At 39.9% G+C, this 27,031-nt stretch overlaps 1 protein-coding gene across 2 annotated transcripts in view; it reads left to right on the forward strand.

The window, feature by feature from the left end:
- LOC104612011 (uncharacterized) overlaps positions 1 to 27,031 on the forward strand; it is a 59,566-nt gene that overhangs the window by 19,400 nt on the left and 13,135 nt on the right. For both annotated transcript variants that reach the window (XM_010279313.3, XM_088897238.1), the window contains exons 7-8: positions 1,699 to 1,825; positions 6,429 to 6,617. In XM_010279313.3, the coding sequence (XP_010277615.1) occupies positions 1,699 to 1,825; positions 6,429 to 6,617 (316 nt within the window). The remainder of the gene's footprint in view (positions 1 to 1,698; positions 1,826 to 6,428; positions 6,618 to 27,031) is intronic.

Genomic DNA, 27,031 nt, shown 5'->3' on the forward strand with positions numbered 1-27,031 from the left:
GCTTGAGTTGATTCATAAATTTTGTGTGCTTCAGATATGCCAAGTTTTCCATATATATATTTTTTTCTTTCTCAGTTGATTCATAATTTTGGAGAGAAGGTAAAGCATTGTATTAATTCTTAAAAAAGCATGTAGAATGCCCTGCAATGATCAAGCTTGCCATATATATATTTTTTTCTTTCTCAGTTCGCAACAAGTTTTAACCACAAATTCCTCTTTTTTATGTTCATCAATAAAAAGATCTTAAAATAATTTTTTTTTATTAGTAACTTGTAGAAATTTTATTGTTGGAAATGTACAGAGTCAAAATGCAAGATGTAGACTCTCTTGTAAACACAAGGTCTACAGGTCTGTTGAGTTAGCCCACAGCTGCTCCCCTACTACCATGATAAGCCCCTTTTACATCGGAAAATTTTGGTTAATTTCAGTGGTTTCCTCCCTTCTACAACATTTTAAAATAGTATTTCAAAAGGTGGAGAATGGGGAGCTAAAATCTTCTGATGCTGACTCTTAAGTGTCATGAGATCTCATTCTTTCAAGAGAAACATGGATTATATGAGATAAATTACAGAGCTATAAAAAATGTATAGATGAATTAATCATCATATAGGCAAAATTTTCTGATGATTAAGTCATCTATACATTTTTTATAGCTCTGTAATTTTGTATGGAAGAATGTACAGATGAATTAATCATCATTTGGGCAAGGACTCATTAGGAGCTTAAAAAAACTAATTGCATTCCTCCAAATCCTCTAAAAATATATGGAAATTTTTAATGTGAAATAGGGTGTCAAAACCCCTAAATATTTAAACAAATTACAGACACATGCAGAAAGGTAGACTTAATCCTGCTGTTGTATATGGAAACTTTTAATGTGAAATTGGGTGTCAAAATACCTAAATATTTAAACAAATATTGGGATAGCATCTTGATGTGGTGGAGAGAAATGTATGCTGCTTTACCTTATCTTTTTCAAAAAATGTAGAGTTAATCTTTAACATGGTCTTGCGATGAGAACCTTTAATGCATGTTCTTTGCATAAGGCGCCTCAAGGTGTGAAGCATGCTCTTACTAGGCATGATCATCTGGGCATTTTCCTTAATCAATGCTTAAACTTCAAACACCTTCTACAAAGTTGTTGCAGAATAAGCACTTAAGTTTTTCAGTTGAATTAGTGTTAGTGTTCCACTGAACAAATGCCCCTTGATGTCATGTAATCTTAACCTTTGGATAATGCAGCCTAAATAATTTCTTGACAACAGAATTACAGTGAATAAGTTGGATGTTAACAATATCCATTCTTTATTACACATCTGTGTTATTTATTTATTTATTTGTTTGTTTGTTTTATGTCTTGGTCCTTGATAAGTGTTGCTTTCAAGGACACTCTGCTATAGATTTGTTACAGCCTTCTTAATCTATTTCCTTCTTCTGTACTTATAAATTAGCTATTCCTTCACTGGCATTTTTGAGATGCTATATGATTATTTTATAGTTTATATTGTTAATAGCATGGCTGGTGAATTCGTTGATCATCTTTATGATCTTTTAACTTCTGTTTGTAAATAGTATCTTGAAGGATATAATGGTGTTAACTTTTATAGCTCCCATAAGATATTTTCACTTTCCTGTGCTTCAAATTGGATACTTACCTTCTATAGAATTTATTCAAATGCTTTTCTTCTTTGACCTCAGGTTTGAAACTGTTGACTTGACAACAAGATTGCTCATACCCATTATTGTCCTTCAAAATCATAACCGATACAACATACTGGAAAAAGGCCATAACTACAGTATAGATATTCAAGCAATTGAGGCAGAGGTAGGCTGTTTCCTCATGAAAAATTCTCTGAACCTACGTGCTCTTCTAATTCCTTTTTTTACTCATTTTTTTGGTAATGCGGAGGGATGATATATGGACATTCTTAAATGGGGGGGAGGGTGCTGACTGATTAGTTTGACAAGTCTCTTGCGTGATGCTGTGCTCCATAATTTCTTTCTTATTTCCCCCTTTTACCATGGTGTTACTTTCAATTTATTCTTCTGCATTCTGTATATAGAGAGTGCCTTTACTGTGGGATCTGCTTTACACATTCCCTGTAAATATATTTACTTGCCTGGTGGGAATGACAAAAACGATTTGGAAAAGAAAACTGATACTTAGGTTAGTGGTTTCTTCTCCACAGAATTTGTCATTAATAAGCTAATCTCCAAGGACCAGAGTCTTTAACTGCAGCCCATCCTATGGCATTCTTAGGGTCCCCCTCAACAACAAGAGTGCTGACTTGGATAGAAACTGCAATCCTCAGGCCAGTCAATAGCACTCTAATTTCAGCCTCTGAGGCATCAGCCATCCCAGCTGGTCCACTGAAGGCCCAAAAACACTACCATCAGCTTTGAGGAATACACCCCTTATGTCAAACAAGCAATTTGTACCAGAGAAGAGAAGACAGAATTCTGGGGTGAAAACTGAATGAATTGATCCCACCCCAAGAGCCATAATATATTTCTATATCTATCTATCTCTCTATCTCTCTATCTATCTATCTATCTATCTATCTATCTATCTATATATATATATATATAAATGAAATAAGGACTGGAGTTTTCATGGAGGCCATTGGAGTTTTCAGCTTTTCTTGCAGGTCATTGGAGATTTGCCTGGTGGGCAGGAAGAGTCAGAGAAATAGGTCGGTTTGTATTCTTGGGTTGAAATCAGTGATTGAAAGTGGTGCTCAGACTTTTCTGGGTAGGTTTCACTTTCCTTTTCAGGCTGACAGCTATTAGGACTGTTTTTGAATCCTCTGGAGAGAGCAGTTATCAGTTTCATGTTTTCTCCAGGGCTGATTCTAGGGTTTCAGCAAGAAAGTGATCAGATATGGGCATAACCTTCCTTTTTCATCTTATTTCTCTTCTCTCTAGAGTCCAGGAGAAGCCTGTGAACTGTTTCTATTGTGGAGATTCAGAACAGCTCCTGACAACTGATTTGTGAGAAAGGGGGAGTAATATTGTGCAGTTTTCACTATCCTGTGTTTTCTTTGGGGTATATTCAGCATGGAAACTACTGGGAATGACTCTAAATCCTATGGAGAAGGGTCTGTGGGGACTGGAAGTGTTGTTGACAACAACTCCTTTCAGATTACATCTGTCAAATTTGATGGAATAAATTATTTAGAGTGGGCTCAAATGGCCATGATGGCCATTGGAGGAAGAGTAAAGTTGGTATATGTGACAAGAGACATAAAAAAGCCACCAAAGGAGGATCCATATCATGCCAAGTGGGTTCAAGAAAATTATCTTGTCATGACTTGGTTATGCAACTCTATACAGCCCCTATGTTAGCAAGAACTATCTTTGGGCAAAAACAGCTAAAGAAAATTGGGATAATATGAAAGAAACCTACTCTTAGCCCCTTAATGATGCTAGAGCATATGAGCTGAAAAGTGAGGTGAACAACCTTAAGTAGGGGGAGAAACCTGTATCTGTTTACTTCTGCACTCTAAAATCATTATGGCATGAGATAAATCACTTGGAAACAATCAAATGGGAGAGCCAAAAGGATGCAACAACATACAGGAAGTTAGTTGAGACAAATAGGGTGTTTGAGTTCCTTGCTGGATTAAATTCAGATTATGATATCGTGAGACAACTTCTTACTAGAGATAGTATCACCCTATCTCAAGCTTACTCCATAGTATACGGTGAGGAGAATAGACAACAACTTCAGATTCATTTTTCCCTTCTCTTCCAACTAATACATTGGGGGTTGAGGGTTTTATTAGTCTGGCTTGACAAATGACTAAGATTTTATATTATTTTTGGTTTTATTGGCTAATCAAGGTTACAGATTGTGACACCAGTCAGCTACACAGAACTGCGTACCTAGAAAGGAGAAATTGGAAAAAGATGAAGGGCCTTGTATAAGAGAAGGCTCGAAGCTTGAGATTTATATGGACACGATAAACTGTTAGGTACATGCGAGATAAGTTGGACTCTCTTTGTCAATGGATATGGAAAGGACAAGAAGCGAATGTATTATCCTATGAAGGGGAAGACCTTTCAATTGTGTAGGAAAGTCCCCTGCCTCCCATCCGGCATTCTAATTGCTGCAAATATATGATTCTATTATTATTTTTCTTTTTTGGGTTTCTTTTTATTTGAAACTTGGAGATCAAATCTACTTATTGTAGTTGTGGTTGTATGAACAACCTTTTTATCAACTACTTTTCTTAATACACATGGGGACGGAGAAAAATAACCACCTTTTGAAATTGTATGCAGGAGAAAGAGAAGGAAGAGACAACGCATTAACGCAATGTCTTTTGGTAGGTAGAGTGTGGGTAGACACTAGAGAGTAGTGGGTAGGGACCAAAGGTAGGGGTGCCTAATGGTCACACAAGCTGTTATTAATGCAAAGATACACTTGGAAGAAACCCAATTTCCGACCGTGGAAACAAGATTATGCTTCAGAACTGGTTTAAAAGGGCACAATTTTTCAAATCTATTAGTTGTGGTTAAGGAAAAAGGATTTGATTTAAAGGGGAAAATTAAAGGGACAAAAAATTTGATAGTTGGTTCTGATTTAAGCGAATGGTTGATAAGAAAATTAGATGGCACTCAAGGGGCATTTGTGTCTTTTCACATGCCACTTAATGGCTGGTTAACGATAGGTACTAAATTGGCACATTTTGAAAGTTTGGGGATCAAGTGGCACTAGGCCCAAAGTATAGGGTACTAATCGGGAATTTTCCCTAAAGTATAATGCCAATGGTATAGTCGCAAAATACAAGGCTAGACTAGTTGCTAAGGGATACACAACTTATGGTATTGATTACTTGGAAACTTTTGATCCAATTGCCAAAATGAACACCATCAGAGTTTTGTTGTCTCTTACTGCTAACTTCTCATGGCCATTGTTTCAGATGGATGTTAAGGATGTTTTTCTAAATGGTGACTTGTAGGAGGTGTATATGGAGTTACCTCCTTGTTTTTATGATGTAGATGTTGGTAAAAAAGCCTATAGGTTGAAGAATGCTTTGTATGGTCTGAAACAATCTCCAAGAGCATGGTTTGATAGATTTAGACTTGCTTTAGAAAGATTCCTCTGTGTAAGTCCAGTTTGATCACACTCTTTTCATTGAGAAGAAAGACTCTACTTTGAATCTCCTAGTTGTGTATGTTGATGACATTGTGGTGACAAAGAGTGATATTGATGAAGTTAATTCCCTTAAATAGTTGCTTAATCAAGAGTTTGAAGTGAAAGATTTGGGTGAGTTGAGATACTTCTTGGGGATTGAAGTGGAAAGGTCCAAGCATGGCATTTTTATTTCCTAGAAAAAACATGTTCTTGAACTCCTAGAAGAAACTAGAAAATTGGGGGCTAAACCTACTGACACACCTATTGAGCAAAATCACAAGAGAAATGCAGAAGATGGTGAACCTCTTGAAGATAAAGTTATGTATCAGCGACTTTTGGGAAAGCTTTTCTATCTTTTCCTAACTCACCCTGATATTTCTTATGCTATTAGTGTTGTTAGTTAGTATATGCATTCTCCAAAGATACACACCTTCCTGTTGTTGAAAGGATTCTAGCCTACTTGAAGAGGTGTCTAGGCTGAGGTATACTTTTTAAAAATAATGACCATATGAAGATTGAAATATACACTGATGGAGATTGGGTAGGATGTAAGGATGATTGTACATGACTAAATCAGGGAAATGGAAAACAATTCTTGTAAACTATGATTTTACATGCAGAAGATATCGGACAAGAAATTGGTAAGAAATATCACTCAAAGCATATCTGTCACATCTTCTTTCTTCTTCTTGTATGCTTCATAACAGTAAGTTCTCTTTACTCCTTGGATGATATTTTGTATGTTTTGGATGTTTATTCATACACACCTCTTAGCAGATTGCTGGATCTAAGAAAGTGGGTGACCCTATACTAATCTTAATAATATTGACCTGATGATGCTTCTAAGTTCTAAAAAATCTACTTACCACTCCAAGATAGGGAGGGAGGGAGAGAGGTTACTTTAACTTGCAATTGTCAAATTGGTCAATATATTGCAGCCATGACATTGATTTGGAGACCAAGAAATTTTAAGCTCTGGTCATTGGTATTCTTGTGGAGATACCGGTTGTTTCATTTCCTTTTTTAAGTATGTGTTTTACACTATTACCTTGCATGACATTAAGGACCGAGAACTTCTGATAGGTGAATTAATAAAACAATTTTGAGAGGGTAGGATACTAGAGGCTTTGCATTGGTATACTTGCAACAAGTACTCTTGTTGAATATTTATCTTATTAATTTATATTCATCAAATTTTTGAGAACATATGTTTTCCTCATAAAAGGAAATTTAATAATTTTGTACGGTGGGATTGTTTTATCTTCTCCATATCTTTTGTCTTTTTCAGGTGAAGAAGATGGTCCATGCTGGGCAGGAAGTAGTAATTATTGGAGGTTCACATGCATTACATCACCATGAAAAACTGGCAATTTCTGTTTCAAAAGCAATGCGAGGTCATTCTCTGCAAGAGACAAAGAAGGATGGTCGTTTTCATGTTCATACCAAGACATATTTGGATGGTGCTATTCTTAAAGAAGTATGTGCTTATTCTATATACTCTGTTGCTTTCATTTGCTAAACTGTGACTATTGTGGATGTGTCAAATGTTTATTGCTGTTGCATTATGCATTATTTGACCGAAAAATCTACAATTTGCAAGGTTTTCAAAACTGAGCCTACAAATAAGGCATCCCCAGTAGGAGAAATTGCTTTGTGCTATTGTAAAATCTCAGGCTGACAAGCATGAGAATGCAGATTCATGTTTGAGAGTGGTCATTAGAATGGGACTTTTCTAAATGTATGAAGGGTCTGCATGAGATATGAGACTTATGAGTCAAGTTTTCATATCTCATGTATTCTTGAGGATACTTATACATAACATTTTCCTTTCTCATCTTATTTGACACATGAAAAACTAATATACACAATTGTGAACCAAACTGAGAACAAGAGAGAGAGCAGATTTAGGGGTGTCAAGAATAGTCGACCCCCACCCCAAAGAGCCCCTTTTATATTAAAAGATATGTACAGTTACAAGAATGCCCTTATAGGGCTGAAAGATAAAAAGAACAAATAAAATAATAAGAATACTGTACAACAAGGGCTATACTAATAATGTACATTAAGATATATCTTCACACTCCCCCTCAAACTGATGTGTTGCCCATAAGAACGAGGTGTCGACTCTTAGTCATGGCCTTGGTGAAGATGTCGGCAATCTACATGTGAGCGGCTACATGAGGAAGAGATATAGAGCCAACAATGAAAAGATCTCTAATAAAGTGATAGTCCACCTCGATATGTTTAGTCATCTAAGGAAGACAGGATTAGATGCAATCTTGATAGCACTTGTGTTGTCGGAATATAGAGGGATAGGAGTAGGAAGATGAGTACCGAGATCCATGAAGAGGGACTTCAACCAAACAATCTCACTACAAGTAGAAGACATGTCTCTATACTTAGCTTCGGTAGAAGACTTAGAGACAGTTTGCTGTTTCTTACACTTTCAGGAGATGAGAGAGTCACCCCTGAAGACGCACCACCCAGTAGTGGATCGACGAGTGTCAAGACAACCAGCCCAATTTGCATCAACATAAACTCTTAATTGTATGGGTGATGAGGAAGAGAAAAACAATCCCTGAGAAGTTGTCTCTAACATAACAGATGATGTGGCGAACAACAGTCATATGAGGTTGACGAGGGGCAGAAACAAATTGACTAACGACCTGAACAACATGTGAAATATCAGTTGGAGTCATAGTGAGATAGATTAGAGAGCCAACAAGCTGACGATACAAAGTAGCATAAGGAAGAACTAGGCCTTCAGATTTAGATAACTTGACATTCAGTTCTAGAGGGGTATCAACGTGTTTCTCATCATTTATTCTAGCTAGTTTGATGAGATCATAGGCATATTTTTGCTGACAAATGAAATACCCTCGACTGCTACGATGGACTTCCAAACCCAAGAAATAAGAGGGCCCAGGTCCTTCATGTGAAAGGAGTTATGAAGTAAGGACTTCAACTCACAAATGCCATCATAATCATCCTCAGTTAAAAGCATGTCATCAACATACAATAGTAGAACAGTAATACCCTGGGGCCTTCTCTTAACAAAGAGAGAGTAATCAGAGGAACTCTGGCTATACCCAGCTACAACATCTCGAAAGCGTTCAAACCAAGCCCTAGGTGCCTACTTCAGATCATATAGGGATTTCTTTAGGCGACAGACACGTGAAGAATTACTACACGTGAAGAATTTCTTTAGGCGACAAACCAAGCCCTAGGTGCCTACTTCAAACCAAGCCCATGTGGAGGCTTCATGTAGTCTGTCTCCTTCAGTTGACCATGAAGAAAAGCATTCTTCACGTCTATTGGTAGATAATCCAGGAATGAACAGTAGATACGGCAAGAAGATCCCGAATTGTGGTGATCTTAGCAACTGGGACAAAAGTTTCTTCATAATCAATCCCATATTCCTAACTGTATCCTTGGGCAACTAACCGAGCCTAATATCGATCAAGGGAACCATCTGATTTTAGTTTGATCGTATAGACCCAATGACTTCCAACAATAGAAGCATCTAGAGGAGCAGGCACAAGGTCCCAAGTATCATTCTCATGGAGGGCTTGAATTTCGGCATCCATGGCTTCTTTCCAATGAGGACTTCTAATGGCTTGCTGATAAGAACTAGGAATATCTGTGGAAGAAAGTACAATAGAAAAGGAGCTATGGCTTGAAGGAAAACCATAATGGTCAGGAGGTCAAGAAATACGAGTAGAACGATGAAGTGAAATAGAACTAACATATGAAATAGGAGTATCTTGGGTTGGGGCAAAATGTCACTTACAGGAGGTGTAGAAGGAGGATGCTCTGGACTGGGTGGAAGGAGGGTTGTAGGTGTAGGATCTGGGACACGTGCTGCTTGCGGGTGAAGACGAGAAGGTCTCTCTCAGTAGAGGAAGTAGGAGTGTTATCTGAATCAAAGTCCTACAAAACAGAGATAGAAGGATCAAACAATTTAGCAATTCTAGCAAAGAAGGAAATATGTTAAAAAAGCACAACATTCCATGAAATCCGAATATGACGAATAGTAGGGTCATAACACAAGAATCCTTTGTGGTCAGAACTATATCCCACAAAGGCACACGTAGCAGACTGAGCAATTAATTTAGAACATTCATGAACATGAAGATGTGCAAAACAAAGACAACCAAAAACATGAAGACTGGAGAAATCTAGGGGATGACCAAAGAGTTTTTGGAAGGGAGAAGTATTGCCAAGAACAGAAGAAGGAAGATAGTTGATCAAATACACAACTGTACTGGCTACTTCTACCCAAAATGAAGTCAGAGCCTGGGATTCCTGTAGTAATGTCCGCACAACACTGAGGATATGTCCATTCTTCCGTTCAGCTACATCATTCTATTGAGGAGTGTCTGGACAGCTATGCTGAGATTGAATTCCATAACTCCTCAACTAGGCCTGAAAGTCTTCGTCTCTATAATCTCCCCCTAAATCTGAATGGAGGATACTCACATTACACTTGAAGCAAGTTTGCACCATAGTATGGAATAATTTAGATGTCGCAAAGACCTCCGATTTGTGCCATAGAAAACAAATCCAAGTGTATCTGGTACAATCATCTATAAACAATACAAAGTATTTGTATCCCAATTGTGAAGTAATAGAAGTAGACCAAAATCACTATGTATTATCTCAAAAGGTTTAGTGGCGTGCTCAGAAGTGTGAAGAAAAGGTAAAACATGACTTTTACTCAAACAACAAGCAATGCAAGAAACATCAAAAGTATGAACAGGAGGAATTTTATTCTTAATTAGACTAGAATCAAACAAAAACTTCAATTTTTGAGAATATGGATGACCCAATTGTCTTCTACCCGCTGATAGTGTGGGTACCTATACAGGCGGACATTTGCGGGAGGAGCTCCCGATTGGAGAACAATCCGGTGCTCCATCTGTCTAGTGGGGGGAAGAGCAGATGGATCTTGGAACACGTCCCTATATTGGCTTAGGAGCTGTTGGAGTTGGTCCTATTGCTCTGGGTTTTGGGCTATGGTATCATCAGCAATCAATGTCGGCCCAAGAGGCATGGGGCCCATACTCATTAACAAGGGGGTTTCTGAATATTGACAGCTTTTGAGAATGCGGTGGGGAGGTTCGACTGTGACTGAGACAGGTCTGATTCCCCTTAATAAGTAGGTGATTCAATCATGTTGGAACTGCATCGTCAAATCAGCCCAATTGCATATTACTGGGCCCAATTGTTGAAGCCGTTCAACGCCGAGGACTATATCAGCCCCTAAAAATTCAAGGGCGTGCAGATCTATGGTGAAGATGTACCCCTGAATTTTAAGCCTAACAAATTTACACCTTCCCTCGTATCTGATCCCTTGCCTATTGGCCACGTTTACAGTGAAGGGAGCTATGGGTTCCACATCCAATCCAAATCTCCAAGTCAACCCGGGGGTGATAAAATGTAGAGAACTCCCACCGTCAATTAGTATAGCCACCTTTTGGGCTTGAACTCACCTGTCAACCCTCATGGTATGTGGGCTTTGGCATCCCGATAGTGCTTGGAAATCACATAATATTCAATTTCCGTAGTTGGGACCGCTTCGATGAGTCCAACTTCCGGTTCCCCTTCACACTCGGCATCCTCCTCTTCAACTTGCAATAGGTAGAGGTGTGGGGTCTTACACCAGTGCCCTTGGGTAAATTTTTCATCACAATTGTAACATAATCCTTTTTCTCGACGGGCCTGCATCTCGGTCCAGGATAACTTCTTGTAAGGTACAATCATGGTTCCGGGGTTCTTGGGTGCTGGATTTATGGTTTAGTGCCCAGAGTGGGAAGTAATGGTCTTGGAGCAGAATCCCCTCGGTTGGGTGGGTTTTGTAACAGAGGTCCAACCGTGGGACCAACAGGTCTAGTGGTCTTCCTTAATCGGTTCAGCCTGTCTTCTTGGAGTTTAGCTAATCCGATAGCAGAAATAAGGGTTGAAGGTTGTAGTGATTTCACTTCAATCCTTATAGCGTAGGGGTATTTCTGTCTTTATACTTAGATTAAGGTTGCTGATCTGTAATATTAGTGCTCCTTACTTAAATAAGGGCACATATGTCTTTTCCGTTAATTTTAATAATAAAAGCACATGTCTGGCTGAATGGGAGTTATGTTCTTTGACTTCCAGTTCGAACCAGATTTTCTTCTTTTCTCTCTCTCTTTCTTCCACCTTTCTACCTCTCTCTACGTGACTGATCTCAGACAAACAAAACTCCAAGGCAGGCCGAATCATAACATGGTATCAGAGCCACTCGAATCTGCCTAGATTTCTGTCTGCCTAGATTTCTATTCTCTGCGCACCCTATCTAGGGTTTCTCTTGATTTTCCTGCATTCAACTGGAGATAAGGGAAAGGGCTGAAAAGGAGTGATCGCCCTCTCCCCTTGGAGGTTTCTATTACCTCCAGTCGTGTCTTTGTGGTTGGTTGTTGTGGTTTCTAAGATCGCCCTCCCCTAATCGATGAAGAGAAGAGGGCCGATCTGTGTGGTGCAGTGGCTGTCTTGTGTGGACTGATTTTCTACTTGTGTGGTTGTTCCTTCAGTGATAAGGTAAGAGATTTCTGTGCATGATTTCTGTTGTGGATCAAATAGGAAGTATGTTTCAGATCATATGCTGGGGTTTCAGACAGTAGTGTGGTAGGGTTTATGCTGTTTTTGTGTATTTCGAAGGAAGAGTTGTGAGATTTCAGGTAGCCGTAGGAGTAGGGTTTGTGGTGTAAAGAGTACACTTTTCAGCAACAACAAGTGCTGAAATCAGTGTGACGAGTGTGATCTAGTCGTGTGCAGTGTGCAGAATTCAGTGGTAATAGAATTCAGCAAGTGTGCAGAATCAGTGATAACAGAATGGGAGATAACAGTGATTGTAAACCCAATGTGATGGTGCCTACAGACTACCTGAATGTTCAGATGACCTCCATTAAACTAAATGGAGAGAATTATGTGCCTTGGGATAAATCCGTCGAAGTCTTTCTGAAGGCAAAGAAGAAGGTAAAACATATAAGAGAGGAGAAACCCTCCACCGACTCTCACGAGTATGAAGACTGGGAACAAGAGGATGCTCAGATCATCACATGGTTATGGAATAGTATGGAACCCGGGATTAGTGTAAACTTCATGTTTCTTGACACTGACAAAGATGTGTGGGACCATGCAAAGAAATTGTATTCGGGTCAGGACAATACAACCATAGTGTATCAGTTGTATCAGGAGTACTTTAATCTACAACAGGGCAATCGAAGTCTTGAGGAGTACTATGCCAGTATGAGAAACATACGTAATGAGTTGAATGTCTATCACCCTCTCACTTCTGATGTCAAGATTCAGCAACAACAGAGAGAACAACTTGATGTGACTAGATTTTTGGTGGGACTGAAATTTGAATATGAACCAGTACGGGCTTAGATATTAGGAGGATCAACTCTCCCCTCTTTAGAAGAGATATTTGCTCGACTCCGGAGGACTTCTATCGGATCTACTGAGAACTCTAATATCTCAGATAGACTTGCCTTTGCTGTGTCGAGAGGCCGTGGTGCTAGAGGTGGAGCTCGGGTAGCTCTGTCTGGCCGTGGTGGTAGTAGTGGTCCGGTGTATGGCCGAAGTGGCAATGGTGGGCCTACTTATAATCGTGGTGGTGGTCGTACTGGGGGCAGAGATTCAGGGGGAGTTCGTGGTAGAGGACGTGGAGGTGCACTCATTGTGGTATGGATGGACATACCATTAACTATTGTTATGATCTACATGGTCCACCCTCAACCTAGGCCAATCACGTCGTGACTAGTGACACCAGTTTCAGCTTTAGACAGGAGAATCGTTCATCTGATCAGATAACTCCTACATCCACAGATGGTCCTATGAAGGAAATGGTGAGTGCTCCCCGTGATGAATATGAGAGGTTTATCCAATCACAGCAGAACCCGACGACTTTCGCTCACTCAGGTATGGCTTGTTTGGCATCCACACCCAATCCCTAGATCATTGACTCTAGAGCCTCCGATCACATGACTGGAACTCCAGGTGTGTTTTCTTCCCTATCTCATTGCTCAACATCACAATCTGTCACCCTTGCTAATGGTTCCACATCCTCAATTTGTGGTGTTGGTAATGTTGACCTAGACCCTGTATCCCTCTCCTTAGTTTTGTATGTTCCTAAATTGCCTTTTAATCTTATGTCTGTTAGTAAGCTGACCAAATCGCTTAACCGCTCCATTACTTTTTATCCCTCTATGTGTGTTTTTCAGGATCTCAAGACAGGGATGAAGATTGGTGGAGGGCATGAAGCTGGTGGACTGTATTATCTTGACGGTGGTGGAAGAACTTCAACAGCTCTCCAGTCATCCCTTTCTCCTCCCTAGTGGCACTGCCGATTTGGTCATCCGTCACTAAAAGTCTTGAAGTCTTTAGTTCCGTCTTTGAGTCAATTTTCTATTTTGGATTGTGAGTCGTGTCAGTTTGGGAAACACTATCGTGTTCCCTTTAGTTCTAGGGTTGATAACCGTGTGTCGAGTCCATTTTCTTTGATTCACTCCGATGTTTGGGGTCCTTATAAAGTGATGTCATATAATGGATATAGATATTTTGTCATTTTTGTAGATGACTTTTCAAGGATGATGTGGCTCTATCTAATGAAAGAAAGAAGTGAATTGTTTACCATTTTTCAGAAATTTTATGATGAGTTTCGTAATCAATTTGGTATTCACATTAAAGTTTTTCGTTCTGATAATGGCCGTGAATATTTATCCTCATCATTTCAAGAATACCTGGACCAACACGGCATTATACATCAGACCTCATGTACCTACACCCCACAACAAAACGGGGTGGTTGAGAGAAAGAATCGCCATCTCTTGGAAACAGGACGATCCCTCATGCATCACATGAATGTTCCCAAACCCTTTTGGAGTGATGTGGTGCTTACCTCTTGCTTTCTGATTAATCGGATGCCCACGTTCATCCTTGATGGTCATTCTCCGTTTACGATCTTGTTTCCCGCCTTGTCTCCGTTCCCTCTTACGCCTAGGGTATTTGGGTGTGTCTGCTTTGTCCATAATCTGGGTCCCGGGAATGACAAGTTCGATGCCTGTTCTCTCAAGTGCATCTTCCTTGGCTATTCTCGGACCCAGAAAGGGTATAAGTGTTACCATCCTAGTTCTCGACGGTCCTTTGTGTGTGTTGATGTCACCTTCTTTGAGTCTACTCCGTTCTTTTTGGGGTCTGGTGATGCTTCTTCCTCCTCATCACCTCCTCCTCTTCCACTTCCCGTTGCCGACCCTCTTCCCCTTGTTCCAGCCGTGACCAAATCCTTGCCTCCGGTGCCACCACCTGTTGAACGGCCACCTATCTGTCATGTGTATACACATCGCCCACGCGTACCAGCTACTACTCCGACTACATCTCCGTCGATAGATCCGGCTCCAGACCTGAACCCAGCATCGGAGTTTGATCTCCCCATTGCCTTGCGGAAAGGTAAACACACTTGCACCCTTCATCCTATTTCTAATTATGTTTCACTTACTCACCTTTCCACCTCCCATCGTCAGTTTGTCACCTTGTTATCATCAGTTGTTGTCCCCAAGGATGTTCAGGAAGCCCTTGCCTCTCCAGGGTGGTGCCGTGCGATGGAAGAACTTTCAGCCCTTCATCATAATCATACTTAGGACCTCACCGTTCTTCCTCCTAGGAAGCAAGTTGTTGGTTGTAAATGGGTTTATATAGTTAAGTATCTGCTTGATGGTAGTGTTGAACGCCTGAAAGCGCGATTGGTTGCAAAAGGGTACTCCCAAACCTATGGTATTGACTACATAGAGACCTCACCAGTTGCTAAGATAGGGTTAGTTCGTGTTGTGATCTCTCTTGCAGCTATGTATGATTGGCCGCTATATCAGCTTGATATCAAGAATGCCTTTTTGCATGGTGACTTACTCGAGGAGGTCTACATGGAGCAACCTCTAGGGTTTGTTGCTCAGGGGGAGGATGATAAGGTGTGCAGACTAAGGAAGGCTATATATGGGCTTAAACAGTCTCCTCTTGCATGGTTTGGTAGGTTCAGTGAGGTAGTAAAGAAGTTTGGTATGAAACAGTGCTAGGTTGATCATTCTGTATTCAGTCATGACTCTCTGGGAGGAAAAATACTATTGGTGGTGTATGTAGATGATATTGTTATTACCGGGAATGATAACATGGGTATTGACAGGCTGAAGACTTATCTACAGGATCATTTTCAGACAAAGGATCTTGGTAAACTGAAATATTTCTTGGGGATAGAGGTAGCAAGATCTAAGTATGGTATTAATTTGTGCTAGAGGAAATATGTGCTTGATTTGCTGGAAGAAATAGGTTTGTTGGGTGCTAAACCAACTGAAACACCTATGAACACAAATACTAGGCTAAGTAGTGATATGGGTGAAGTGTTTGAAGACCCTGGCAGATACCGACGACTTGTAGGTAAACTGAACTACCTAACCATTACTAGGCCAGACATCTCATTTGCGGTTAGTGTGGTGAGTCAGTTCATGCAGAAACCTCTGATTCCTCATTGGAATGCAGTTTTGAGAATTGTGAGGTATTTAAAAGGGGCTCCAGGTCGCGGTTTGATATACAAAAGTGGCGGTTCTATGTTTGATAGGCGGTCTACCACAGGCTATTGCACTTTCCTGGGAGGTAACCTGGTGACATGGAAAAGTAAGAAGCAAATAGTCGTGGCAAGAAGTAGTGCAGAAGCAGAATATAGGGCCATGGCGCATACTGCTTGTGAATTAGTGTGGCTAAGGAACCTTCTACAGGAAGTAGGGTACAACATCAATACTCCAATGAAGCTCTATTGTGATAATCAGACTAAGGGAGCTGAACCCTCACATTCTCTCTTCCTCTTCTCTTTTCCTCTTCTCCTCTTCTCTCCTCTTCCTTTTCTTCTCTTCATTTCTGGTTTATTTTTCTTACTAGACTGGTCTGAACCTTCTTGGTTTCAGACAAGTTTGATGGAACAAACTATTTGGAATGGGCCCAATCAGTTGTGATGGCCATTGGAGGGAGGGGAAAACTGGGGTATGTGATGGGAGACACAAAGAAACCAGCACAGGAGGACCCTTCCCTTGCTAAATGGGTTCAAGAAAACTATTTGGTTATGACTTGGTTATGCAACTCCATGCAGCCTCATATCAATGGAAACTATCTTTGGGCAAAGGAGATTTAGGACAATATGAAGGAAACCTAACCTCCCTTAATGGTGCTAGAGCCTATGAACTGAAAATGGAGGTGAATTATCTTAAACAGGGGGAGAAACTTGTGCTAATCTATTTCTCCACCTTGAAATCATCGTGGTATGAGATTGATCATCTTGAGACTATCGAGTGGGAGAGCCAAAAGGATGCTGCTACATACAGGAAATTGGTTGAGAAATATAGTGTTTGAATTCTTGGCTGGGCTGAACTCTGACTATGACATTGTAAGACAACATCTTCTCACTAGAGAGTGACTCTTTATCTCAAGCCTACTCTCTGGTACATAGTGAGGAGAGTAGAAGGAAAGTTATGTTGCAGATCCCATCTGTGGAATCAGCTTTAGCAGCTATAAAACCAAAGACTGGAGGTGATAAGGAGAGGGAGGTAAAGAAGGATGGAAAGAGGGATGTGTTTTGTGACTACTGTAAGAAGCCAAAACATACAAAGGACACTTGTTGGAAGCTTCATCCTCAGCTAATTCCAAAAAGACTTAAGAACAAGAAGGGAAATGCTAATGCAGCTATAACCATAGGAACTTCATCTACAGTTGTGACTACAGGAGCTCCCAACACTAAGGAGCCAACACTATAACCAGTTCTCTTGATGCATTGGCTCTATTAGGGCTGCTTTATCTCAGTTGGAGAGTGAAGGTGGCTCTGGACAGTCTCATTCTACTTTCACCTCTACTTTTGCTCAACCAGGTATAAGGGCCTCTGCCTATCATGCCTCTACCCCAGGTAACACTAGCCATTTTTGGATTATTGATTTAGGTGCATCTGATCATATGACCAGTTTATCTTTATTATTTCATACCTATTGCTTGTCCTTTGGCAGAGACAAAGTGTCTATTGCTGATGGCTCTCTTGTCCCTATTTCAAGCAAGGGAGACATCAATGTCTCTGATGCTATTTCCTTATCCTCAGTTCTGCATGTTCCTAAACTAAGCACTAATCTGCTATCTATCAGTAGTACCACTAAACACCAGAACTGTTCAATAACCTTTTTCCCTGATCATTGTGTTTTCTAGGATCTGTCTACGAGGAAGGTGATTGGGACTAGCCGTGAGACAAATGGGATCTACTTGCTTGAACATCCACTTGGGAAGAGGAAAGAAGATGGGAAGTCTTTTGTGTCACAGTCTGTGAGTCGGATTATGCTTTGGCATAACCGATTGGGTCATCTTTCTTTTGGGTCTTTAAGGAGTCTTTTTCCTAATTTGTTTGAGTCAATCCAAGTGTCCAGTCTGAAGTGTGAGTATTGTGAGTTGGCAAAGCATTGTAGATCAACTTATTCACAAAGTAATAAAAGAAGTTCTGCTCTTTTTGAAATTGTACATACTGATGTTTGGGGGCCTTATCATATTCCTGCTATGGGTGGGTATAAATACTTTCTATTGTTTGTTGATGACCACTCTCGGTTTTCATGGGTTTACCTCATGCGCTTTCAAGATGAGGTTCCCACTTTGACCCACATTTTTCATCAAATGATTCCGACTCATTTTGGGGTTAAAATAAAAAATCATAGATCTGATAATGCCAAAGCAAAACCCCTATCCTCTTACCTCCTTGAACATGGAGTGATTCATCAGAGCACTTGTCCTCGTACACCTTAGCAGAATGGTGTAGCTAAGAGGAAAAATAGATACAACCTTGAAGTTGCAAGAAACATCATGCTGAATACTAATGTTCCTATAAGTTTCTGGGGGGATGCCATTCTTACTGTTGTTTATCTCATTAACAAGATTCCTTCACGAGTCTTGGACATGAAAGCTCCTTTTAACTTGTTGTACCCTAATAAGGAGTAGTTCTCTGTTCTTCCAAAAACCTTTGGTTGCACTTGTTTTGTCCAAATCCTTGGGTCTACCCGTTCAAAATTTGATCCTAAGTCTGTCAAATGTATTTTCCTAGGGTATGCACAAAATCAGAAGGGGTATTGTTGATATGACGCTATCTCGAGAACCAGATTTGTATCCATGGTTGTCACCTTCTTTGAAGATGTCCCTTATTACCCTAGGGTTTCACCTCAGGGGGAGAGTGGTGAGCAGGGTGTGTTTGCTCAAGATGTTCCTTTGCCCATTCCTACAAGTGGGGGGGGGGGGGGGAATGTATTGAAGGGAGTTGTCAAAAGTGTAAAGAATTGAGGGTGTTTCACATAAGATGGTGGTGGCAAGTTGGTTCTAATAATGATCAGTTCAGGCCAGTTCCTATCCCTTTTGCAGCACCAGATTCAGGTATTGCTTCTTCTTTACCTCCTACTATTGATGACATACCCTCTTCCACTACTGCACCTCTGCCATCCTCAGATGACCTTGACCTTCTGATTGCAGTACGTAAGGGGAAACGTTAGTGTACCTCATCCTCTACCCATTTCATCTCTCATTTCTTTCCTTATGATCACATTTCATCATCATATAAGTCATTTTTAGCTTCCATTGCTGTCATTCCCATTCCTAGAACAGTTCAAGAGGCCCTTGTTGTCCCTGAGTGGAGGGAAACAATGAAGGCTGAGATGGATGCCCTTGTAAAGAATGATACCTGGCAACTGGTTGATCAACCAAGAGAGAAGAAGCCTGTTGCGTGTAGGTGGATATTCACAGTGAAGTATAATGTTGATGGTGTTGTAAGGCTTATTTAATTGTTACTTTATAGTTGTTGTTAGTAGGCTGACTTCTTAAGATACTGTCAGTTAGTTACTTGTCCTTCTTTTTCTTATTAGTTTGGTTCTAGGGTGTGCCGCCAGGGGCATTCTTGTAATTTCTATTCTTTTTATTAAGTTAATATAAATAGAAAACTGGCGGCAGCCATCAGTATCTGTTTTTTCCCTCTCAACCGTATCTCCCTTTTCTTCTCTTTCTCTCTCTCTCTCTCGTCTCCCACTCTCCATGAATGATTACATGGTATCAGAGCAGGTTTCCTGGGCTGTAAAAGGCCTACGATCCCTCCTTTTTTGAGCAAGGTTTCCTTCTTTAAAATTTTGGATGTGGAAGACAGGGAAACCCTAGTAGGTTACTGGCGGAAACCCTAGCAGATTTCTGGCGGCACTTCCTGTGTTTTTTTCCTTGGTCGTAATACCAAGGAAACCCTAGTCGGAGAAGGGCAATGCTGATAGAGACTCCCTTACTTCTCTATTCGATGCTGTGAAGTCGATTTCAGGTTAGCACCTTCGTACAAGTCTGGATAGGTGTGTTCTTGTTTTTGTCTTCTTTGGCCGATGGTGTGAAGGGCTTATTCCTTGGTTATATATATATTGGTTTGGATGTTGGATTGTTTGACTGTATGAACTGCAGCCGGACTGATAGTAATGCCTGCCTTGGTTGTGTTGAACTAATTACCGGGCTGGTTTAATGACTGAACCATCTCAGAGTTGATTTCAGCAGTGTCTTGTTCTCTTCCTCACGTCCTAGAAGTAAATTCCTTGAGGGTTGGTATTCTGTTTGTGGCTGTTGTGTAGTTGTGTGGTGTTTGGACTGTTTTTCAGCAGTATCCGATGACAAATTATGAATCAACTTCATCGGGGGTTACACCAACCCACAACACAGCTGGTATGGGAGGTGAAAACATGATTTTTCCCATGCCAATTACCCCTTTAAATGGTCTGAACTACCTGGAGTGGGCTAAAAGCGTAAACTCTATGTAACGGCAAGGGGTAAAGCTGGTTACATTAATGGAAGGGTGAAAGAACCCAAGGGTGAGACAGCTGAACATGATAGGTGGGACCAAGAAAACAATATGGTGATGTCTTGGCTTCTCGCAGCCATGGAACCTGATATGAAGAAGAACTTTATGTGGGCAGACACCGCTAGTGAGATCTGGGAATAGGCCAAAACTACCTATTTTGAGCAAAGGCATTATGCCAAGGTTCACCAGTTACAAGCTGAATCTTCAACCTGTAAACAGGGAAATCGTAGTTTGTCTTCATATTATTCAGCCCTTACCTCCATATGGAAAGAATTGGATCATTATCAGGCTATAGAGTGGAAACATGATGATGATGCTAAGGCCTACAGGAAGCTGGTCTCTCAGCAACGTGTGTTTGCCTTCTTGTTGGGACTGAACCATGCATATGAACCATTGAGGGTTCAGATCCTAGGAAGCAAAGAGTTGCCGACGGTTCACGAGGTATACTCCCTTGTTCAATCGAAAGAAAGCAGGCGGAGTGTGATGGTTACAGCTGAGGGGGAGCAACAAGTTGCTTTGGCTACAATGAATAATAACTCCACAGGGAAGAAAAGTGACACTAAGAAGACTGATCATAAAGATAAGTTATTCTGTACTCATTGTCGGCATTCACGACATACACGTGACATTTGTTGGGACATCCACAGGAAACCCAAATGGGTAGTGAAGAATCAAGAACAGGGTAAACGTCAAGGTCAGAAGAAAATGAACACAACACAGAATGCAACACATGTGGAAACCCAAGATACTCAGGTTGCCGGTGAGTAAGTCTGACCCCAAGGAAGATATAATGAATTCCTTCACAGAGCACCTGGAATCTTATGGTAGGGCTTTGCGACAAATGGACAGTTCAGTCACTGGTACTCCCTCTACTTCATTTGCATCTACTTCAGGTAATACGGCTTCTGCATTCCATGTCACTCTCACGGATTCCCCTTGGATCATTGACTCAGGGGCCTCCAACCACATGACCGGTAAGCTGAATTTGTTTCAGTCTTATAGCCTTTTGTCAGGAAGGGATAGAGTGAGACTTGCAGATGGTTCTTTTTCCTCCATTGCAGGCCAAGGATCAATATCTCTTCCCCATGGCCTTAACCTGAATTGTGTATTGCATGTCCCTCAACTTCCTATAAATTTGCTTTCAATTAGTAGCATTACAAGCTCTTTAAACTGTAGTGTAACCTTTTTTGCTAACTCATGTGCTTTTCAGGACCTAATTTCTGGGAGGATGATTGGTAGAGGGAGCCTAGTGGATGGTCTCTACATTCTCAACAACAAAGCTGGTCTCTCGGTGTCATCCTCAGAGTCACATAGTCAGTCAAATAAGAGTCAAACTTTTTTGTGGCATAGTCGTTTAGGTCATGTTTCTTTCGAAATAATAAAGTTTTTGTTTCCGGTTTTATTTAAGTCATGTTTAGTGTCAGAGTTCCAGTGTCAAACGTGTCAGTTGAGCAAACAATGTAGAACAACTTTTCACTCAAGTAATAAAAGATCAAATGTTCCTTTTCATGTTGTGTATTCTGTTGTATGGGGGCCTACCAATGTAATCTCTGAGGGCGGATATAAGTACTTTATCACATTGATCGATGATTACTCTCGCTATACATGGGTAATTCCTATGCGTAGTAGAGACGAAGTTCCAAAGATTGTGAAGACTTCTAGAGGATGGCATTTACGCAGTTCCATGTTGAAATACAGATCTTCCAATCCGAGAATGCAAAAGAATACTTCCATGGGGAGCTCAATGAGTTCTTTGTCTCCCACGGATCTATTCATAGGAGCTCATGCGCCAGAACACCACAACAAAATGTGTTGCAGAAAGAAAAAATAGACACCTCCTTGAGGTAGCTCGCGGGATGATGCTACATATGAATGTTCCAAAGAGGTTTTGGGTGGATGCTATACTTGTAGCTGCTTACGTCATCAATCGCATGCCCTCCAAAGTGCTGAACCACATGGCCCCTCATCAGTTATTGTACCCTCAGTCTCTTTTATTTTCCATTCCCACGAGTCTTTGGTTGTCGTTCCTTTGTCCATGATTTGTCTCCATCTCGAGGTAAGTTAGACCCTCGGTCCATTCCTTGTGTTTTTCTAGGGTATCCCTCTTCTCAAAAAGGGTATCGGTGCTTTGATCCCGTTAGTCGTAAGTTTTTTGTGTCTATGGATGTGTCATTCTTTGAGTTTGAGCCATTCTTCCCTGCTTCTCCTTCGGGGGAGAGTAGTAGTGTGGAAGAGGAGAAGCAGGTTCAGGTATCTCTTCCTTCTATTCCGGACCTTGCTCCCTTCCGTGTCTTCCAACATACACATCGTAGAGATCAGCGGTGTGATGGAGATGTGGAGCAGCCAAACACTGAGCAACCGACACTATTACTCCCGGGAGGTAAGTCCACTCCCTAACCCTACTCCTACTGTGGATGACCTTGACATTCCTATTGCCCAACGAAAGGGAGTCAGGTGATGCACTACCAAACACCCCATTACCCATTTTGTCTCCTATGATCACATTTCCCTCTCATACCGAGCCTTCCTATCTGCAGTTGATTGCATCCCTGTTCCCAGAAATGTTGCAGAAGCCTTAAAATGCCCTGAATGGATAAATGCCATGGAGGAGATTAATGCTTTTCACAAAACTCAAACTTGGGAATTGGTGGATCTTCCAAAGGGGAAAGACCCCGTGGGGTGTAAATGGGTGTTCACGGTTAAGCACAAGGCAGACGGAACAGTTGAAAGGTACAAAGCAAAATTAGTAGCCAAAGGGTACACACAAGTATACGGGGTTGACTATGATGAGACTTTTGCTCCAGTAGCTAAGATATACTCAATTAGGGTTCTCCTGTCCTTAGTTGCTAATCTTGACTGGGAATTGCATCAACTGGACATAAGGAATGCTTTTCTAAATGGTGACTTAGAGGAGGAAGTATACATGGTTTAACCCTCTGGATTCTGTGCCAAGGGAAGTGAAAATAAGGTGTGCAAACTGCGAAAGTCTTTTTATGGCTTAAAACAGTCTCACAGAGCCTAGTTCAGTAAGTTTCACATGGCGGTTCAACAGATGGGCTTCAAACAATGTCAGTCTGATCATACACTTTTTGTGAAGAGATGTCAAGAACAGGTTGCTGTATTGATAGTGTATGTGGATGATATCATCATTACAGGAAGTTGGAGCTCAGAGATACAAAATTTAAAACAATTCCTTGCATCTAAATTTGAAGTGAAAGATATAGGTCCCCTGAAGTATTTCCTTGGGATTGAAGTTGTCCGCTCAGAAAAGGGTATCTTTATCTCTCAAAGGAAATACACCATTGATCTATTACAAGATACAGGCAAATTAGGTGCAAGGCCGACAGATACTCCCATGGATGTTGACCACAAGTTAGGTGACTGTGTTGGTAAGCCTATGAAAAATGTGAAACAGTTCCAAAGGTTAGTGGGAAAGCTGATTTATTTGTCCATGACCTGTCCAGACATTGCCTATTCCGTTGGGATCCTAAGCCAGTTCATGCACTCTCCTAAGAAACCACACATGGAGGCAGCATAGAGAGTTCTTAGATACTTGAAGAAATATCTCGGAACAGGTCTACTATTCAGTAAACACAATCACCTAAAGGTGGAAGTCTTTACAGATGCTGATTGGGCAGGAGTTGTGGATGACAGAAAGTCTACAAGTGGGTATTGCACATTTGTGGGAGGAAATCTAGTGACCTGGAAAAGCAAGAAACAAAGTGTGGTAGCAAGGTCAAGCGCTGAAGCTGAATATAGAGCTATGGCACATGGGGTGGCTGAAGTCCTTTGGCTAAAGAATCTTCTAGGGAAGCTTGGAGTTGTTGTTCATAGTCCTATCTCTCTTTACTATGACAACAAGGCTGCAATAAACATCGCCAGCAGTCCTATCCTACATGAGAGGACCAAGCACATTGAGGTGGACAAACACTTTATAAGAGAAAAATTGGAAAAAAGGGAAATTTGCATCCCTTATGTCAACTCCATGGAACAACTTTCTGATGTCCTCACAAAGGGGCTTCCATACTCGCGGCACAATGAGTTATGTGACAAGCTGGGCATGATAGACATATTCAGCCCAACTTGTGGGGGAGTGTTGTAAGGCTTATTTAATTGTTACTTTATAGTTGCTGTTAGTAGGCTGACTTCTTAAGATACTATCAGTTAGTTACTTGTCCTTTTTTTTCTTATTAGTTTGGTTCTCGGGTATGCCACCAGGGGCATACTTGTAATTTCTATTCTTTTTATTAAGTTAATATAAATAGAAAACTGACGGCAGCCAACAATATCTGTTTTTTCCCTCTCAACCGTATCTCCCTTTTCTTCTCTTTCTCTCTCTCTCTCTCCCACTCTCCATGAATGATTACAGATGGTATAGTTGAAGGGTATAAAGCTAGACTGGTTGGTGGCAATGGGATATACTCAAACTTATGGTATTGATTACTTAGACCTTCGCACTAGTTGCAAAAATGAATACCATCAGGTTTTACTCAAGGTTTAAAATGTTGATGTAGATGGAAATGTCGCTTACCAAAATATAGGACATATGTCGGAAATGTTGGAAATGTCGAGGGGAAATATTGTAAAAATTAGAGACATTGTGGAAATATTATGAAATATATGGAAATATGCAATGATATTTTGTAAAATGATGAAAGAAGCATTAATACATATTTCTAGACTATTATCTTATTCCCAACCATTATATAAAGCTAAGAAACTAAGATCAATAACAAATTAGTAAATGACGAGTTACTGATTTATTATGCATTTTGATGTTTTTACAAGGTTATCTGATATTTTATTTTCTTATTTTCAATTCTGATTTATTATAAATTCTAATATATTTATTTCATACTAGTAAATAGAAATACATTTATTCTGATTTTTTAAATATTTTAAATATTAAAGTTATAATACATTATGTTTTATTATAAATTTAATAAACTGATTCTCCTTTTTGTAGTATTAAGATTATGACAAGTTCTGATTTCTTATAAAACTTAATGAATTTATTATGATTTTTAATACTAAATTTATAATAAATTATGATTTAGTATAAAATTTAATAAATTTATTCTGATTTCTTATATTAAATGTAGAATATGATTTATTATAAAATTTAATAAACATTTTCTGATTTTAATAAATATTTCAAAAAATACTAACTAGTTAATATTTTATTACTTGAAAAATATTTTATGTTTTATATTATAAAGTAATTAATTTATTCTTTTGTTTTTTTATTTTTTTAATTCTTTTTTATAAATATTTTATTTGAAATATTAAATAGAAATTATTAATGGAATAATTTATATTAATATATTGTGTTATATTAATATAATATACTAATATATTATATTATTAATATACATTAGTTGAAATCCTATCGACATTAGTTGACATCTTGCCGACATAATAGGAAAAACTGTCCTTTTTTTGGTTATTTGGACTGCTTTGGTCGACATTTCCGAAATATAGGAAATGTCGACCGAAATAATGTAATTTTTATATTACCATCCATTTTCATGTTGGTGAACCTCGACATCAACATATGTCAGGCGACATTTGGCGACATTTGAAACCATGGTTTCATTGTCTCTTGCTGCTAACTTCTCTTGGCCTCTATTTCAGATGGATGTTAAGAATGCAATTCTAAATGGTGACTTGCAAGAGGAGGTGTATATGGAGTTATCTCCTAGTTTCTATGGTGCAGAGACTGGTAAGAAAGTTTGCAAGTTGATGAAAGCTTTGTATGGTTTAAAACAATCTCTAAGAGCATGGTTTGATAGATCAGACTTGCTTTGGAAAGATTTGTCTATGTTCAATCCAAATCTGACCACACTCTGTTCTTTAAGAAGAAAGAATCTACTTTGATTCTCTTAGCTGTGTATGTGGATGACATTGTGGTGACAAGAAGTGATATTGAGGAGATTAACTCTCTTAAGCAGCTTCTGAATCAAGAATTTGAAGTAAAGGACCTAGGTGAGTTGAGGTATTTCCTTGGGATAGAAGTGGCAAGGTCCAAGCATGGCATTTTTGTTTTCCAGAGGAAGTATGTTCTTGATCTGTTGATACTCCTATTGAGCAAAATCATAAGATTAATGCAGAGGATGGTGAGCCTCTAGAAGATAAAGGTATGTATCAACGGCTTGTAGAAAGCCTTCTCTACCTATGTCTGATTCGCCTCGACATTTTGTATGATGTAAGTGTTGTTAGTCATGCACTCTCCCAAGAACTTACACCTTCTTGCTGTTGAGAGAATTTTAGCCTACTTGAAGAGGTGTCTAGGCCGAGGTATACTTTTTAAAAATAGTGGCCATATAAAGATTGAAGTTTACACTAATGCAGATTGTATTGATGATAGGAGATCTACTTCTGGGTATTGTGCCTTTGTTGGAGGAAATTTAGTTTCATGGAGGAGCAAGAAGCAAAATGTTGTTGCTCGGTCCAGTGCTGAAGCTAAATACAAGTCTATGGCATGTTGCTGAAATATTATGGCTGAAGTTTCTCTTTACAGAATTGGGAATTGAGTTTGAAAGAAACTTGATGCTGTATTGTGATAATCAAGCGGCCATCAACTTTGCTCACAACCCAATACAGCATGATAGAACCAAACACATTGAAGTTGAGAGACATTTCATCCGAGAGAAAGTTGCTTCTCAAGAAGTGTGCCTTCCATATGTTGCCACTAATATGCAGCTTGCCGATGTCTTCACTAAGGCAGTCAACAAAATCAAACTTGAGGCGGATTTAAGCAACTTGGGAATGATCAATATATTTTCCCAACTTGAGGGAGAGTGTAGAGAAAATGGTTGACCAGCTTGTGGTCCCACCACCTGCTCATATGTTCTTTCTTTTCTATAGTACTGTTAGACCTTTTTTTTCTGTTGTTTCTAGTGACAGGGGCATTCCTGTCATTGTACCACTTAATGTTGAAGACGTAAGTTTAAATGTCATTTGGGGCGACAAACTAA

Source organism: Nelumbo nucifera, chromosome 2, assembly GCF_055504915.1.
Source record: "Nelumbo nucifera cultivar China Antique chromosome 2, China Antique-T2T, whole genome shotgun sequence".
NCBI classification, from domain to species: Eukaryota; Viridiplantae; Streptophyta; class Magnoliopsida; order Proteales; family Nelumbonaceae; genus Nelumbo; species Nelumbo nucifera.